The 18,754-nt window shown below is 41.7% G+C and overlaps 2 protein-coding genes across 2 annotated transcripts in view; both read right to left on the bottom strand.

The window, feature by feature from the left end:
- The window catches only part of LOC311045874 (uncharacterized protein), a gene marked incomplete at its 5' end in the record, with an annotated part of 43,898 nt that extends 38,357 nt beyond the window's left edge, over nucleotides 1-5,541 (bottom strand). Inside the window, one exon of the mRNA XM_084057941.1 lies at nucleotides 5,519-5,541. Coding sequence (XP_083914067.1) covers nucleotides 5,519-5,541 — 23 coding nt within the window. The remainder of the gene's footprint in view (nucleotides 1-5,518) is intronic.
- Nucleotides 5,542-9,907: 4,366 nt separating this feature from the next.
- Nucleotides 9,908-12,346, bottom strand: LOC311048546 (protein translocase subunit SecA-like; the record flags this gene model as incomplete). Its single annotated transcript, XM_084061804.1, is given in 2 exon segments — nucleotides 9,908-10,095; nucleotides 10,097-12,346. Coding segments are annotated over 2 exon segments (2,307 nt in total). The 3' UTR covers nucleotides 9,908-10,038.
- Between the last annotated feature and the right edge of the window lie 6,408 nt (nucleotides 12,347-18,754).

Genomic DNA, 18,754 nt, shown 5'->3' on the forward strand with positions numbered 1-18,754 from the left:
AGAGAGAGAGAGAGAGAGAGAGAGAGAGAGAGAGAGAGAGAGAGAGAGAGAGAGAGAGAGATACGGAATAGATTGAAGAGACAGAGAGAGAGACAAATGGAATAGATTGAAGAGACAGAGAGAGACAAATGGAATAGATTGAAGAGACAGAGAGAGAGACAAATGGAATAGATTGAAGAGACAGAGAGAGAGACAAATGGAATAGATTGAAGAGACAGAGAGAGAGACAAATGGAATAGATTGAAGAGACAGAGAGAGAGAGACAAATGGAATAGATTGAAGAGACAGAGAGAGAGACATGGAAACGGAATAGATTGAAGAGAAAGACATGGAAATGGAATAGATTGAAGAGAGAGAGAGAGCGCCATGGAAACGGAATAGATTGAGTCATGTTTTTTGCATTTCAACTTAAATGAGTCTGCATCAAGTGAGGCTTGAACCGGCAACCTTACGGTCATGAAGCACTCTTAGGTAGCTGCAACACTACCTATAGTGCTATATCTTTGTCCAGGCTGATATTGTCTGTGGAGGATCACAAACTCTTGCCTTCCAAGCCCCTGTTTCACTAACACTAAGATCACTCGTTCACAAACCATTTACCAATGAAGAAATTGTACATCTCCTCAGAACCAAAATTAGTGAAAGTAGCCGATCTACAAGCTCACAAACCATTAAAAGTTGTCAGATTGTACATTGGCTATTTTCACAATGAAGTATGTTATACATTGAAAAAACATACTCTCATTGCTATCTGAAAAGTTGTGAGATTGTAGATCAGCTGTATGTAAAAAACACTCAATTAAGTATTTCATGTTATCTTTAACAATTGCAGATGTATTCATTGATAGTCATGTTGTGTGAAATGCAACTTGGATGAAGTCTGCACCAAGTGAGGCTTGAACTGGTGACCTTCAGGTTGTGGGGCACACATTTAAGCGAGAAGCCACCAACAGACAAGAACCTGTGAAAAAGGAGATCACAGAGATCATACAGTTTCACGCAAATAGCTGAAAAATCCTGGGTTTAAGTGTTTTTCAAACTGCTCAAGATTGCGGACAATCTAAGGGCGGTGCTTACTGGTCAACGTGATAGATGTGTTCCTCATTAGTCAAGGCACATGTGTAAGCAGGTCTAATGGCTGTCGGCCAAACGAGGCATGACTTTTGCCTGTTTAAAGTTTCAATTTTCAAAAAATTGCTATAGCGCCCCCGTTTGACCAATTAGAGTAAGATTGGTTTCAGTGATATTTGGAATGGCCCTTTACATTTCTGCAAAGTTTCAAAGAATGGTAAGTCTGCATGTATGTGTTAGGGGCAGATGAATAATTGTCATAAAACTGCAATATTCATTGGCTCATTAAAACTTCATTTTTTCACTTATGGAAGATATTTTGCAAACGTTTTTTGGTATAGGTCCAAAGTTCATGTGTAAAAAGTTTCGTGCAGATTACTCAAAAATCCCAGGAGGAGATAGGTTTTAACTGTTTTTCATATAATTCCAAATGGTGGGAGATCTAAAGGTCAGAGGTCAAAAGTCAGAGGGTGAAAGTTGTTCAGCATGAGGAGACGCATATGTGTATCCAAGTTTCATGGCTGTACGTCAAACAGGGCATGAGTTGTACCTGTTCAAAGTTGGCATTTTCAATTGAGTGCTATAGCGCCACCTTTGGACGAAAGATTGTGAGAATTATTTTTTGATCGTTTTTCATGACCATCTACCATATGGCCGAGTTTCATAAAAAGCGACTGCACGGTTCAGCCAGAACTGCCAAAAGTGGCAGAAGAAGAAGAAGAAGAAGAAGAAATGGAATAATGCGAATAACAATATGGGTCCATGCTGGAAGCCTGGCCCCATAATAATGCCAATAACAAAACGGGTCCATGCTGGAAGCCTGGCCCCGTAACAAGACCGCCATCAGCTGGCAATTTCTGGTACTGAGGAACTGTTTGCACTCTCCCCTTGAGTGAGGACATATTTTGTTGTGTTTCTCATACAAACATTTTTGCATTATTGTTTGATGTGTATAACACTTTTTTTCATAATGTTACTTGTGTTTATTATTCATATTACTATTAACTTGTTCTTTTAGGTTTAAAAAAAACCCCCTAAAATTACATGTAGGATTATATGTAGGATAGGCTACTTTACCAAGTCACATGTAAAAGAAATGTTATTCAAAATACTTTTGATTACCAATATATATTAAGACAAAATTACATTGAAACATTTCTTATTTTCAATGCAAGTTTCAACAATGTTAGGGGAGATAAATCAGAATGCAATTTAATTGTTCTGAGAGGATATTGATGACAGAGTAAATCAGATCTCCATAAATATCAATCTGGGAAATATAGACGTAAAATTAAAACTTTAGATGAATGTGTAAATAAGGACATTTTAGAACCTTCACATTATCATACACGAGAATCTAAATCAACTTTATTGTCTCAACATGATTACAGGTCTAAATGAGTGGGTGGAAAAAAAATTGGTAATCTCTCAACATTGCAATTTCAGGAAGAGTTCGAATAGAATAAATGTTACAAATACACTGTTTTGTATTGAAGAAAATGCAAACAATTTGTATTTCAAATGATCTTTGTATAAGATGAACCACTCAGATCATATTTTCTACCTCATTACTCCACTAGGAAGCATAGAACAGTATCACTACTCATCATCGTGGTTAGAGACTAAACACTTTAGAAACTCATTTCTCCAGTCCATAACTATAGAAATGATCCCTTTTAGTATAGTCTTAATGAAACAGTGGCTGAAAGAGGCAAGACACTTGTTGAACTGTTGTTCACACTTGTGGTTGCTCTCATTGTCTGATTATAAACTACATTTGTCTGTCCTAGACATTGGAGTTCATATCAATACAGAATGTACTAAATTGTTTCTCCTTTATTGAACAAGTGAAGACGGTGTTCAGGTGTTTGTTTGTTTATTTATTTAATCTGTATGCATAGGCTACTCTACCAACACACCTGTCACAGACATTTTATTCAAAATACTTTTGATTATTAAGACAAAATTGCATTGAAACATTTCGTATTTTCAATGTACCTTTCAACAATAATAGGGGAGATACATCTGCATGTAATTTAATTGTTCTGAGAGGAGATTGATGACAGAGTAAATCAGATCTCCATAAATATTAATCTCGGAAATATAGACACAAAACATGGAAGTTCAAACTTTAGATGAATGTGTGAATGAGGACCTTCAGAACTTTCACATTATCATACTGTACCTGAGAATCGAAATCAACTTTATTGTCTCATAACACGATTACAGGTCTAAATGAGTGGTTGAAATAAAACCACTCAGATCATATTTCCTCCCTCATTACTCCATCAGGCAGCATAGATTAGTCATCAATGACAGAAAACATGTGAAGTAATTCATTATTTAATGTCTGTTTAATGCTCAGGAGGAAATATCACAAATCAGCATCATCATCAGCATCATCATCATGGATAGCAAGATTAAACGCTCTAGAAACTAATTTCTCCAGTCCAAAATTATAGAAATGATCCCTGAAAGTATAGTCTCGAAGAAACAGAGGCTAACTGTTGTTCGCACTAGTGTTTGCTCTCATTGTCTGAAACTACATGGATCTGTCCTAGGCATTGGAATTAACACATGCATTGCCAGGTATTAATCAATTAATTCATCCACCACTGCCAGCGGTTTTACCTTATTTTGAGTCTTTTTGACGATCCACTGATCTCTTTTTTGAACCCGGATGTAAACAAACGATGTCTCCATGGAGACATTATTCATTATTTATTATTAATGTATTATTATATTTCTAATTATTTATAAATACCAGCTCAGTGCAGTGGCCTTGTGGTTGAAGTGTCTTCCGGCGGCCTCGGTCCGCGAAAAAAAATTGCCGTGAGCGTGTTTTGGGACGAGCGTTCCGGTTACTACCGGAATGGTAGGCTCTCATCAATGAGTATAGAGGATATGCGTGTGACATCATCATCAAACCCGGAAGTTATGCAGGAATGCCTACTGAGTGTCAAAAAAATACTTTCTGGCCTTGACAGCCCATGCATCCAAACAGAAAAGTCATATCTGATTGCATTAAACAACATTAAACAATGTTAAACTCATTTTGCATGTTTCTTTGCCACACGATTTGCCACTCGATGTGCCATTCACTTTAAGCATGCGCATATCCTCTATTGTGGAAATAATCTGAATACTACTATGGGGATATAATCCTATAGGCTATACATAATATAATGGAAATAACAAAAATAAATATAAGGCAGCTATTTTTATTTATTAAAAACATAAATTAATAAACCTAAATTAATGAATGAATCCCCTCCTGGAGGGCCCCCTTGCGTGGAAGTCCCGTTTATGGGTTCTCATAACCCAGCAACGGGACTTCCACGCAAGGGGGCAAATTACACCACTGCTTGGATATCAGATATTTTGGGCAGCAGTAGCTTGTGTCTTTGGTCCTTTCAATGTGAGTTTAACGCTAAACGCATGGACAATAGCACTGTGTCTTGCACTGATCTTAAAGGGAATGGCAGCGGGTATTCTGATTGGATTGATTAAAGTAACGCCCAATGACTAATTCAGGGCTGTTTATCGCAGATTACCACACCCATAATAGCAAAATGGCATTGGTCACACCTCCACGTCTTAAATGAAGGAACAAGACCTGCCGGTAACTAAGACGTCCTTAATAGAGCCCGAGTCATACTAGTCCAGGGGCCAAGCCATATTTTGGTACCACCTAAGGTGACCGTAAAGTTTTTGTATTTTTGTCTTCCTACATGTCTCTAGTTTATATTTTGGTATGATAACCCTTCCAATCTTGTAGCTTAATGGCAGTTATCACTACCTACTGGCTAATGTATCCGGTAGGAGACACAAAGTAGAATCTTTGTGTCTCCTACACCCGGGCATCAAATTATTGCGACAAAAAACAAAATATATCCATGTATTCAAGGCTTCATGGGATGTGCAATTGATAGAAAAAAAATTTTTTTTTGGGTGAACTCCTCTTTAAGTTTCCCAGGGGGACTCTCTACCCATTCAGCTATGACCACCCTAGACCGAAGGAGGGTCAACTTTTACAAGCTTATGGAAAGCAGTCTTTTTGCAAACACCAAAAATCTGAGAAGTTATCAATTGCACACCCCATGAAGCCTTGAATACATGGATATATTTTGTTTTTTGTCACAATAATTTGATGCCCGGGTGTATTTCCGGTAGGAGACACAAAGATTCTACTTTTTATACCAAAGTCTATGGTCCATTGGTCCCCAGCAAAAGTAGTTAAAGGGATATTTCACTTTCATCAAAACGTTTGGTCATTTGATCGTCTACTGAGCCCCCCCAGACAGTTTTTAAGTTGCTTCAGTATTTAGATATTAGATTTGTATTTTTTATTTTACATTTTATCAGACACGCTCACTTCCTATACAAACCTGTTACAACTTCAAACTCCATGTTTAACGTGGAGTAACGTTAGATTCATCAAAAACACCTGTCCTTCTTCTGGAGACTCATCCTGCCCTCCTAATATGTAGAGGCCCTGTATTGTTTTCAAACTTTTTTCATTTCTTATTTTTCAGCTTGTATATCTGCTATTTCTTAATAGCCAAAGTATAAAGTGGTTACACAGATGTGTTCCCGGTTTTAATGGGTTAAACAATTGGTCTCCCATGTGTCTCCCTGCTCTTCTATTGAGACATTTAGATTGTGTCAAAGGTCATTTCTCATGATTTTTTACCTGATGGTCAAGATTCAATTTATCCCCTGAGCAAGCAGGCAGGCTCTAATTAGCTCGATAGTCAAACATTCAGTACTTGGGTTCAAATCTGGGGTAAAAGAGGAAAGTTATATAGTGCAGCCTAAGACATATTTGGGATTTAATGGAAGAACAACCAAAGACAACTGTACTGTAGTAGATTGCAGCTCATTTTATTCAGACAGAAATATTTCAGGTTACATGCTATTATACCACAATATACTGTAAGAACACTGTGCCCAGGAACATACTGAATATATTGTAAATGTATAGTTCTTTTTTTTTTATTGCCCCCAAAACATCACTTCAATCACTTAAAATAGCTGTAGCACTTGTTGATTCAGGGCCCTGAATCCAACATACATTTGATGCAGCTCAGCTATTAATCATCCATGTCTGTATTTCCCTACATATATGTATATATAATTGCAGTGCAGTCCTGAAAGTGGGCATTTTAAAGTGGAACATGTGTTCATCATCGCATTTTGTTTTCTCAAACAAATATGTGACATGGCCCCAAACCAGTGGTGGAAAAAGTACTCAAATTCTTTACTTAAGTAAAAGTACCAATAATGCAATATAAAAATACTCTGTTATAAGTAAAAGCTTATAAGTAAAAGCTTATAAAATAGCCGATCTACAAGCTTATAAAATAGCCGATCTACAAGCTCACAACACGTCGCGATGCGACGCGTTTTGAGCTTGTAGATCTGCTATTTTCAAATAGCCTATATGTATAAAATAGGTTTAAAGTGGTTAGTGTATGTTTCATTATATCATAATTTATATCTGAAAAGTAACTAGTAACTAAAGTTTTCAAGTAAATGTAGTGGAGTAAAAGTACAATTTTTGCCTCAGAGATGTAATGGAGTAGAAGTAAAAGTATTGGAAATTGGAAATACTCAAGTAAAGTACAAATACCTCAAAATTGTACTTAAGTACAGTACTTAAGTAAATGTACTTAGTTACTTTCCACCACTGCCCCAAACACTGATCTAAACACCAGGGAGGTGATAGATCTCTGGAGATCCATGTACTTCTTCACCAGTCACATTCTCAGGTGGCAACACTCCACTGTAAATAGAACACAAATGGACACGTTTTAAACTGCTAATCATAATGGAATGCACACAATGTAAGTTATCCACTCTTAAGTTCTATTTTGGTTCACTATCCACTATCCACTATATTAAGTGGTTAGGATGTGTACTTAAATATTCCATGTACCAAATACCATGTATGAATTACTTTTATTCTATAAATATTCATGTATGAACGCTGTACAGTATGCTTTATTTTATTATTGTATTAAATGTGGTTACCTTTTCATAGGCAATTGCAGACTTGTATCCTATGTTCATCGTTTTCATTCGTGTAGCCCTTGTTTTTAATCCATGAAGTAATGTGATTTAATTCTTTAGTTGTCATGACACCCTTGCTTATAAGCATCTTGGACCATTCCTGTACCAACTTTGTTTCGTGCTGCTGAAAACTCTTTTGAAAAACGGCAAGCCTGGTTTTGCTCTCCTTGTTGTTCTGAAAGTTTGGGAAGTTCTTTTTGCTATTCAACTCATGTCTGGTCATTGAACCAAGGATTGTAAGTTTGAAGGTGCCCACAACATCATCCTTGCTTAAAGCCTTAGCCACCAGACTTCTGTATGATGCTGATGTTGTACTGGGAAACTCTCGATGCACCTCTTTTGGCACAGTAGCAGTTAGAAGGCTATGGCCATGATTTTTGTACACACCAGCAGCAATCTGGACCATAGTAGCATTTTTTTTTTTTTCATTTTTTGTCAGAGGTTTTTTAGCCACCCAAAGCGGGGTGCTGCTTCGACATCTCGCCACTACTCTCCCCACGACTCCTGGCTTCCGCGTGCGGTCACCCACTTCAAGCATGGCATTAGCTAATTTGCTATTCTGGTTCATTTCCCTAGCTTTCAATATACAGCTCACAGCTGGTTGGTGATCTGCTTGGGTGATTTGTCCAATACCTGGTAGCTTAATTAGAAATGTTTTCCTATCTCCGTACACTTGTATTTTTCCAACCACTTCTTGGAGCACCTTTTGGTTTTCTTTGATCTTTTGAACTTTTGCAGTCCCCCCCTCTGCCATATACCAGTCCCCTCCTCTGATTGTTTCAGTCCACTCTTTGCGCTTGATAAAAGGCTCCCATTGGCCAGGGTGTTTGAGCAGAGCATCAGCCTCCACGGATCGGAGGCGTTGTGCTTCAGAAGTGATCTCTTCATCACTGGCCGCTGGTTTCCTCCCTCGCGCCAAAGCGTGATACAGGCAGCTCTTGTCTTTGCTGTTTACCCCCACTGTCTGGTTATTGATTCGTACATCGTAATGACCGTCTGGGTGTTCAGCACTCTTTGGTCTGTGGACCAGTTCAACAGTTTGACTGGCAGGTTTACTGCCTGGATTCAGCTCCTGGAATTTTCTAAGTTTGCCATGTCTGTCTTCTGTGAGGATTACAACCTTAGTGCCAGTGATTTCTGACAAGACTCTGATATCGAGAAGGGTACCCGCCGTTGTGGGTTTCCTTATTATTTCAGCATATGACTGTGAGCGTTTAACTGCATCTACTGTTTGTTCAGACTTATGGTCTACAGGCTTGTATGCAATGCTTCTGTTGTTCCTTCCAGCTTTGAGTAATTCCTCTGTTCTCTTAGTCTTTAATCCAGTTCTTACATGACGACCAATTAAGCCATTTACTTTGCCTTGGGCATAAGAAACAAGGTGACTGGAGAACTTCTGGCGGAACACTTCCACAAAAGCTTCGGCCAGTAAATCATTGATGGTGCCGGCTAAATCCTGCTTGAATTCTTTCAGCATCTCAGTGTCTGACACAGACAACTCATTTACTTTCACTTTCTCTGAAAAAACGTTTTCTTCTTTAAATGTATGCAGCTCTTTGTTAAGTTTTGAGAAGAAACTGCTGGAGAGGCCCGTCATTGCAGCACTGGCGTCTGCTGCCAGTACAACCATGTGGATACCTTTTAAAGTCGTCAAAATTGCACGTGTAGCAACTTTTCCCGATTGTTTAGCTGCTGCTTTAGCTTTGTCCATCACATTTACGATGGATTTGTTAAGCTGGTTCTGCCAGCTGAGGTTTTCATAGAATGGTCGTATTGCACATTCACTTAACTCTTTGAAAATGTCCAGCAGTCGGCTCTTGTCCTGGAGGTCAGAAATGTGTTGTTTATCCTTAATGTGGGACAGTATAATGGAGTCCACTAATGCAGCCGTGGGTTCTTTTTCCATGTTGGATTTCACATCATCAAGAATTCCCGTTTTCACATCATTTTCAATGGTGTTCATCATTTTTTCCAGTATTTTCTCTTCTGCCTTCCCAACTCCATACATAGTGATGTCCTCTACCATTGTTTTACCAGTGAGTTTTACTGAATTCTTCAAGTTTGTCTTTGCGACCTGACTTGCACCATCTTTAGCCTGTTTGGAAAGAAACGTTGGCATTGACTTCAGCTCTTTGCCTAATCCTTTAATTAACGTTTTACAAGTTTTGAAGCCCTTTGCAATCAGCTTTCCAACTCCAAACCCAATGAGAGATACAACAATTGAAATGGCTTTCCCTATGGCCCATGATTTCCAGCTGAATTCTCCTGTCACCATGGCCTCTATGCCAGCGATGCAGTCAGATATGCCTTCAGAGATTAATCCTACGCCGAGTGTACCATATGTAAATGCAGTGAGCAATGTCCCTGCAATAATCTGTGAAACTCCTAGCAGGAACACCACCAGCCCTCCCCATGCGAATTGAGGCTTTTCTTCTACAGAAAAGACATATTTCAGGCCTCGATTGTAGAGATTGTTAGCTTCCTTTTGGAGATCTTCATCAGTAGTCAGGGAGAAAACTGGTGATTTCTTGACCACTGCATCCCTCCCTTTTTCTTTTATTTCGTCCAGTTTTTTGATGGCCTCATTGATGTTTTCATCCAAGTATGCAAACACGTTGTTCTTGGCTGTGAACTGTTTTTCGAGACTGGTTGGGCTACTGTTGGCTGAGTCTTGAGAGGACATTGTTATACATTGCAGACAAACCTCAGCTTCCTCGCTGAGGTACTTCAGAGATTTCTTCGCCTTACTTAGATCTTCTCTGGCCTTAGTTAGGTAATCCGCCTTCTTCTGCATAACAGTGCAGTACGCATGATTGTAAAAAGCTATGGCTGCCCAACTTTCATCTTTCATGGCTTCTTCAAAAAGCCTGTTGCTGTCATCCCAACGTTTTTCACTCAGTGCAATATTCCCAAACTTGATGTAGTGATAAATGCTAGAGCACGGTGAAGTCTTATTTTGAGACTGACGTTTGGCCAGAGACAAATCACCTTTCAAGCTCTTTTGCAATTCATTTCTCTTCAACTGATCAATTTCCTCTGATTTAGTTTGCAGCCATATTCCCCAGAATTCATTCATGATGTCAACAACAACCCTTCTTTCCAATGTATCTGTACTCCTGTGGATGTCTTGAAGAGTTTCGCAGTACTCTGAAAACAGATCCTCCCGCAGTTTCATCTCATCTACATCATTCATCATTTGATTTATTTTGTCTTCTGCAAGTCTGTCCCTTGTGCTCTTAGCTTCTTCCAGAGAAGACACTGTCCTTAAGGACTGCTGTAGATGATCGGTGGACATGATTACCTGAGCAGATCCTGGTTTACCTTTTCGTGCGGTACGGCCAAAAGCCTGGAGTTCCACTCTTCTGTTCTCAGAAAGGAAGGAGAGGATCACAAATAATCCTCCATTGTTGTTCACCTCGTTGGAAACTTTTATGTCTGTGCCACGCCCAGCAAGGTTTGTGGCAACAATGACATCACCAGGAAGCAGTTCCTTATCTATTTGACTTAAACTGTCCATGTCACTGCGGCAGTAGAGACTGATTTTTTTTTTTTCTGGGATGTTGCTTTTCAGCTCTTCGTAGATCTCTTCGGCTTTGTTGATAGTTTCACAGATCACCAGGGCTGCTCTTCCATTTCTGTATGAATTTGGGGAAATTTCACCCATAACGACATGTTTTATTTCAGATTTCCACTCTTCAGTAGAAGTCTTCACTTTGCCTTTCACCTCAAATAATTTCTTCCTGTTGAATGTTGGCATTTTGCAGGCTGAAAGATTTGGATATAGATCTTGTAAAAACAGAATGTCTGCTTTGCTCCCAAGTGTCCCTGTTGTTCCATATATTTTCCCATGGTACTTTTCAAAAAAGGCAACGTTAGAAACATAGTTTGTCACTGTTGAAATTGTGCTCAGTTTGATTTGATGTTTCATCTCAACAAACTGCTGCAGACCATCACCCCATTTTTTATTCAGTTCTACAATACCAGTGGATCTGAAGTCCACAGGACAGACACTGTCATTTTCAACAACATATTCCCGTCCTTGCTTCAGTCTCAATGCCAGAAATGCATTCTGGACCCACACTGACACTTTCTTCTCTGTCAGATTTCTCAGGAATCCAGGGATGCAGAGTTTGTCTTTATTGTCTGTACTGGTGTACTGAATCTTTTCTGATATTAATTCTGCAATGGGCTTGATGAGAATTTCTTCTGAATCATAGAGGGGACAACACAAACCTTCTTCCAAAACAAGGAATTTAAGGTCTGGAATGTCCTGGTTGCTGTATTGGCTGGACTTTTCAAGACAGAGCAATCCATTGTCATCTAATGTGTAAACCGTAAAACCATAAGGCAAATACTGTTCAATTTCATGAAAAAAGAATACCATGGCATCCTTACTCACAATTTTCAGTTTTGTACCTAGTTCATCTTTTCCACTTAGTCCACGATATTCCTCTGTAAATCCTTTTGGTACAATGTTGGATTCTTCAGCAATATGTAAAATGTCCATTGGGTCTTCAATTTTACTTTGTTCTGTGTCAATTGACTCAAATGTGGCCTTGAAAAATGGAGCAAGGGGACCCTGTACAAATGTGTGGTCTCCTGTAGACAGGAAACCATATCGGCTGACATGGCCCCAGATCATGGCCAGAACAACGTTCAGGTGCTCCATGGAGACCATGGGGCTGGACAGGTAGGTCAGCTGAACTCCCTGGTCCAGCAGCAATGAGTCCACTTCATCGATTATGATGCACTGGTAGCTGCGATCAGGCCTCACATCCTTCATCTCAAATATCTGGCGAAGGTGATCTGCAGCAAAGGCTTCGATAGTTCCATAGACCACATCCTTCAGGTAGCATTCTTTTCGATCTTTATCTTCAGTTTTATTTGTGTTTGTGTCGGCTGTGATGTTAAAGTACATATAGAAGTCGTTCCATTCTTTTACATCTCTTTCACATAACACTGATGAGCTGGACACCACATCTACTTGTTCACCTCTAAGTGCACGCAGCACTGCAAACATGGCTATGACACAAGATTTTCCTTCTCCAGTGCCCATCTCCAACAGCTTTCCAGTGCCAGACAAGGCCAAGAGGCACCAGCTTATAAACTGAGTAGATCTGGGCCACCACTTCCTTTCAGCCTTGTGTAGATGTACAGCATTGCATAAGACTGCCAGGATCTCTTGAAGGTCTTCTGTGTCCATGCTGTGACTCAGATTTCTAGCTAGCTGTACATCTGTGTGGTTTTCAATTTTACCGGTTTCAATCAGGTTTGATACATGGTTTACTACTACTTCTACTTTCATCAATGTTGGTTCATCAATGTCTTTCATCTGCCTTATTTCATCAAAAATAGCATCTATGCTTCTTTTCTCAGCTCTAAGACTTTGTTCTAGTTGTTGGATCATCTTATCTGTTCCACATGAAACTAAAATCTGAATGAGAGATTGTTTGTTCTCATCAGTCCACTTGGAAGAAATCTGATATGTTGCCATCATACATAAAATCTTCTTGATGGAAATACAGCCTTCATCATGATGATGGTCAATTAATGCTCCAAGGAGGTTTAAGGCCTCTAATGGTGACCACAGTTCTCCAAGATTTGAAGCCAACTGGAAGAGTTCTTTTGTAGTTGCTGATTCTTGGAATTGCACTGCAGAGGCAAATAGAATCTCCAAACACAATTTGCCTTCAGGGGATGGTCTGTTTTCCTCAGCTCCTGTTTCTGTGGAAACCAGTCTCAGGAGATTCTCAAGAAACGTCAGCAGAATGACCTCATTAGAAGGCAATGCCTTTCCAGTATTCTTTTGCAAAATGGTGACAATTACGTTGCCAGTGTTTGTGTCACTATTTAGATTGATGAGAATAACCTGAAAAAGAGCCATAATTAACTTGTGTTTCACTTCCATATTCTCACTGTGAAATTTACCCATTAGGCTTACCAGGGCATCATTGTCCTTGAGCCTCAAAAGCTCAAGATTATGGGAATTATTGAGGCTTCTTTCTTTGATGACAAATTCACGACTGGGCTGAGGGTTCCCTGTTTCCATCACCTCTAAGCCATAATGAAAGTAATCAGTGACAAAGTCATCCATGGTTCCATACACAATGTCTGCTTTGTAGACATCCCTGTGTAATGCATTAGGTTTCTTCATGTTTGTGTTAAGAGAAATTTCAAGATGCTTGTAGAAGTCAGACCACTCCTTATTAGTTTCCTCCTCTGCGTGAACGTCAGAGGACAGCACAACGTTGAGTTTGTTTCCCATCAAGACTTGTGTGGCTGCAAACATTGCTGTGACACATGGGTCCTCTTCCAAACCAACCAGATGTAGCGCTCCACTCTTTTCAGTCAGCACCAGCACACACCACTGTAGCATCTGCTTCACTGTGGGCCACCAGCCTTTCGTGTCAAAAACTGCCTTGCAGAGCTGAGACAGAGAGTTTTGCATGGCATCTGCATTCAGGTTTACACATTTAAAGGAATCTTTCATAAATGGCACATTTTTAGGGGCATTGTCTGAATTTTGCAGGATGTTCTTTATCATATCAATCGAGGAATCATCCACATTCCTGATAATTTTTAATTTTGCTAGAGCGACTAGTGCGACTAGACTGCTCTCATCTTGCTTTCTGAGAGACTTTTGAAAATCCAGCTGGAATCTCTCCTGGCCATCAATGTCAATAACCTGGATGAGAGAGTGCCCAGAGTCATCTGTCCACTCTGGTGATATGTCATACATTTGTACCCACGTGAGGACTTCAGTTATTGGAGCATCATCTGCATATTTCTTTGACAGCACTTTGAGCAGAGTCAATGCTTCTGTTGGGGCCCATTGGTTTGTTTGCACAAGTCTGAGGAGCATTTCAGTGGATTCTGTGTGGGACTCATTGCCATTTAGATGTGTGAGTGTGGACAAGAGAAACTTCAAACACTGGATTTCCGTTGTTAAAATCAATGCAGAGGCTCTCTCAACGGCACTCTGTAGTGATGATGTGAGGTTGCTGAGGAATTCGATCAGAAAAAGATGCTCAGTGGAAAGCTCATCCTTAGCCCATGCTTTGGCTATGAGGGCTCCATCAGTGTCACAGCTGCCATAGTCAGTGAAAAGGTGCATGAGGTTTAGATATAGGGCTTGAGTCAGCAGGAAACTCTCAACATCATTACAAGCTGATTGGCTGATTGACCCCACCAGGGACTGCACATGCTTGGAGATGCTTTGCAGGGAAACTCCCTCAGATATCTCCAGAGCCAGAGCACACAGCTCTGTGATGAACACTTGGGTGTGTTGTAGTGTGCTGAGGGACGGAGGAGCACTGATCCATTCATCAAACAGAAGTTTGTCCAGGGCTGACAGGACGTTCCGCAGCTCATCAGCAGTCAGCTGAGCCAGACTGAGCTTTGGAACTGGGATGCTGCATTTTGACGAGATGATTTCTAGAAGGTCATCTCTGCCACTGGCTGATACAGAACTTCCCTCAAACTCATTCAGATGGCTTATCAGAACATCTCTCTTGAACATCAGTTCCTCTGAAATGAAGCCACTAAGTTGTTGTTTCTCTTTGGCTTGATTGTGTGACTCTTGTAGTCTTTGATTCAGTTCTTCTTGCCTCTTCTCTTCATCTTGCTTTCTGAGAGACTTTTGAAAATCCAGTTGGAATCTCTCCGGGCCATCAATGTCAAGAACCTGGATGAGAGAGTGCCCAGAGTCATCTGTCCACTCTGGTGATATGTCATACATTTGTACCCACGTGAGGACTTCAGTTATTGGAGCATCATCTGCATATTTCTTTGACAGCACTTTGAGCAGAGTCAATGCTTCTGTTGGGGTCCATTGGTTTGTTTGCACAAGTCTGAGGAGCATTTCAGTGGATTCTGTGTGGGACTCATTGCCATTTAGATGTGTGAGTGTGGACAAGAGAAACTTCAAGCACTGGATTTCCGTTGTTAAAATCAATGCAGAGGCTCTCTCAATGGCACTCTGTAGTGATGATGTGAGGTTGCTGAGGAATTCGATCAGAAAGAGATGCTCAGTGGAAAGCTCATCCTTAGCCCATGCTTTGGCTATGAGGGCTCCATCAGTGTCAAAGCTGCCATAGTCAGTGAAAAGGTGCATGAGGTTTAGATATAGGGCTTGAGTCAGCAGGAAACTCTCAAAATCATTACAAGCTGATTGGCTGATTGACCCCACCAGGGACTGCACATGATTGGAGATGCTTTGCAGGGAAACTCCCTCAGATATCTCCAGAGCCAGAGCACACAGCTCTGTGATGAACACTTGGGTGTGTTGTAGTGTGCTGAGGGACGGAGGAGCACTGATCCATTCATCAAACAGAAGTGTGTCCAGGGCTGACAGGATGTTCAGCAGCTCATCAGCAGTCAGCTGAGCCAGACTGAGCTTTGGAACTGGGATGCTGCATTTTGATGAGAGGATTTCTAGAAGGTCATCTCTGCCACTGGCTGATACAGAACTTCCCTCAAACTCATTCAGATGGCTTATCAGAACATCTCTCTTGAACATCAGTTCCTCTGAAATGAAGCCACTAAGTTGTTGTTTCTCTTTCTGCTTTATGGCTTGATTGTGTGACTCTTGTAATCCTTGATTCAGTTCTTCTTGCCTCTTCTCTTCCGCTTCTTTTTCCCTTTGCTGTTGTTCTTTAACCTTTCTCTCCTCTTCTCTCCTCCTCTCCTCTTCTCTCTTTCTCTCCTCTTCTCTCCTCCTCTCCTCTTCTCTCTTTCTCTCCTCTTCTCTCCTCCTCTCCTCTTCTCTCTTTCTCTCCTCTTCTCTCCTCCTCTCCTCTTCTCTCCTCCTCTCCTCTTCCCATCTCCTCACCGCCTCTGTCTTTCTCTCCTCTTCTCTCCTCCTCTCCTCTTCTCTCTTTCTCTCCTCTTCTCTCCTCCTCTCCTCTTCCCATCTCATCAACGCCTCTGTCTTCCTCTCCTCTTCTCTCTTCCTCTCCTCTTCTCTCCTCCTCTCCTCTTCTCTCTTTCTTTCCTCTTCGCTCCTCCTCTCCTCTTCTCTCTTTCTTTCCTCTTCGCTCCTCCTCTCCTCTTCTCTCTTTCTTTCCTCTTCGCTCCTCCTCTCCTCTTCTCTCTTTCTTTCCTCTTCGCTCCTCCTCTCCTCTTCTCTCTTTCTTTCCTCTTCGCTCCTCCTCTCCTCTTCTCTCTTTCTTTCCTCTTCGCTCCTCCTCTCCTCTTCTCTCTTTCTTTCCTCTTCGCTCCTCCTCTCCTCTTCGCTCCTCCTCTCCTCTTCTCTCTTTCTTTCCTCTTCGCTCCTCCTCTCCTCTTCTCTCTTTCTTTCCTCTTCGCTCCTCCTCTCCCCTTCCCATCTCCTCAACGCCTCTATCTTTCTCTCCACTTCTCTCCTCCTCTCCTCTTCTCTCTTTCTCTCCTCTTCTCTCCTCCTCTCCTCTTCTCTCTTTCTTTCCTCTTCTCTCCTCCTCTCCTCTTCTCTCTTTCTCTCCTCTTCCTCTTCTCTCTTTCTCTCCTCTTCCTCTTCTCTCTTTCTCTCCTCTTCTCTCTTTCTCTCCTCTTCTCTCTTTCTCTCCTCTTCCTCTTCGCTCCTCCTCTCCCCTTCCCATCTCCTCAACGCCTCTATCTTTCTCTCCACTTCTCTCCTCCTCTCCTCTTCTCTCTTTCTCTCCTCTTCTCTCCTCCTCTCCTCTTCTCTCTTTCTTTCCTCTTCGCTCCTCCTCTCCTCTTCTCTCTTTCTCTCTCTCTTTCTCTCCTCTTCTCTCCTCCTCTCCTCTTCTCTCTTTCTTTCCTCTACGCTCCTCCTCTCCTCTTCGCTCCTCCTCTCCTCTTCTCTCCTCCTCTCCTCTTCCCACTCCTCTTCCCATCTCATCAACGCCTCTATCTTTCTCTCCACTTCTCTCCTCATCTCCTCTTCACTCTTTCTTTCCTCTTCGCTCCTCCTCTCCTCTTCGCTCCTCCTCTCCTCTTCCCACTCCTCTTCCCTTCTCCTCAACGCCTCTATCTTTCTCTCCACTTCTCTCCTCCTATACTCTTCACTCTTTCTTTCCTCTTCTCTCTTTCTTTTCTCTTCTCTCCTCCTCTCCTCTTCCCATCTCCTCACCGCCTCTCTCTTTCTCTCCTCTTCTCTCCTCCTCTCCTCTTCTCTCTTTCTTTCCTCTTCTCTCCTCCTCTCCTCTTCCCATCTCCTCACCGCCTCTCTCTTTCTCTCCTCTTCTCTCCTCCTCTCCTCTTCCCACTCCTCTTCCCATCTCATCAACGCCTCTATCTTTCTCTCCACTTCTCTCCTCATCTCCTCTTCACTCTTTCTTTCCTCTTCTCTCCTCCTCTCCTCTTCTCTCTTTCTCTCCTCTTCTCTCCTCCTCTCCTCTTCTCTCCTCTGTCGCTCCTGTCGCTCTTGATCTCTGATTGACTCATTAAAGCAATGGACACACATGTATGCATCTTTACCAACTTCGAACCAATCTTGATGAAATTCACATTGCAATTCACTCCAGTATTGAGCTTCAGTAAACAAATCTCCGTATATGGCAGTATCGCCAACTTGTCTGTAGTATTCACCTCCATTAAACACATATAAGTCTTGGCCATTAACGACACTTCGGTACAAATCTGAGAAGGAGTTGCATGGAGAAAGTTTTTTTTTACACTCCCGACATCTCAGTTGGTTTCCACATGCCCATTGACTTTCTATTGGTGTTCTAACGATGTTCCCCATTTTGGCAGAATTCTTCAGCATCTACCGTAAGAGTGATTTTCATGTGTGACCTGAAAGATACAACCAACATATGACAGAAACTATACGTTAATGTCGTAACCCTGGTTAAATGAAATACGAAGCGAGAGGTCTCACTATGGGGAGAGGGCCCTCTAGCGCGAATACAGAAGCATTGATTGATATACCTCCAGGCAGGCCATACCCTGGCTGGAAACCTGATTCGTTCCCTTGAACCTGAAGTCCCGCCTTCTGCTCTTATATATTCAGTTCTACCACCCGTTCTACCTTTCAGTATAAGACTGTCTCTTCTCGTCGCCACAACAAGAAGGGTGTCTTTCGCGAGACCTCTCGCTTCGTATTTCATATAATCGGGGTAACAGTAACAGTAACCTATAATTATATTTCTAATACTCCGCTCCAGGTCTCGCTATGGGAGAGGTTTAATGAACTCCCTGATTGTTTAATCTGAAGTTTTTCAGAATGTACCAGCCAAGGCATCACATGCCTGGAAACAACACCTAGGATCGTGCTTGCCACTAGGGGCGCAGCGCACAGAAAACCAGGCAGGGCTCAAGCACCGCAGGAGCCCGCACTGCTCATGGCTCACTGACACCACCGACTCTTTTGGGCGGGGACTGTATGGACCTTTGTCCCTGGCTCCGCTGGGATAAGGGCACCAAAGTCGATGTATGCCAACGGTCTGTGTCAACCCCTTACCGGCCAAGCCCAGAGTGCCAGGTGCTCTGGGTGTGGGCAGAAGATTCCACCCTGTGCCTGCGTCAGCTTATCCATACGTGACGGCAACTGCCAAGGGTGATCGTATAGAAGAGGTGTGATATCCGAGAGCCAGCGATGCCATCGCGGGGCTACCAGTATCACACTCAGTCCCTCGTCCCGCACCCTAGCAAGTGTGGGGTTTATAAG

Source organism: Gymnoscopelus microlampas (assembly GCF_963454915.1).
Source record: "Gymnoscopelus microlampas genome assembly, chromosome: 1".
NCBI classification, from domain to species: domain Eukaryota; kingdom Metazoa; phylum Chordata; class Actinopteri; order Myctophiformes; family Myctophidae; genus Gymnoscopelus; species Gymnoscopelus microlampas.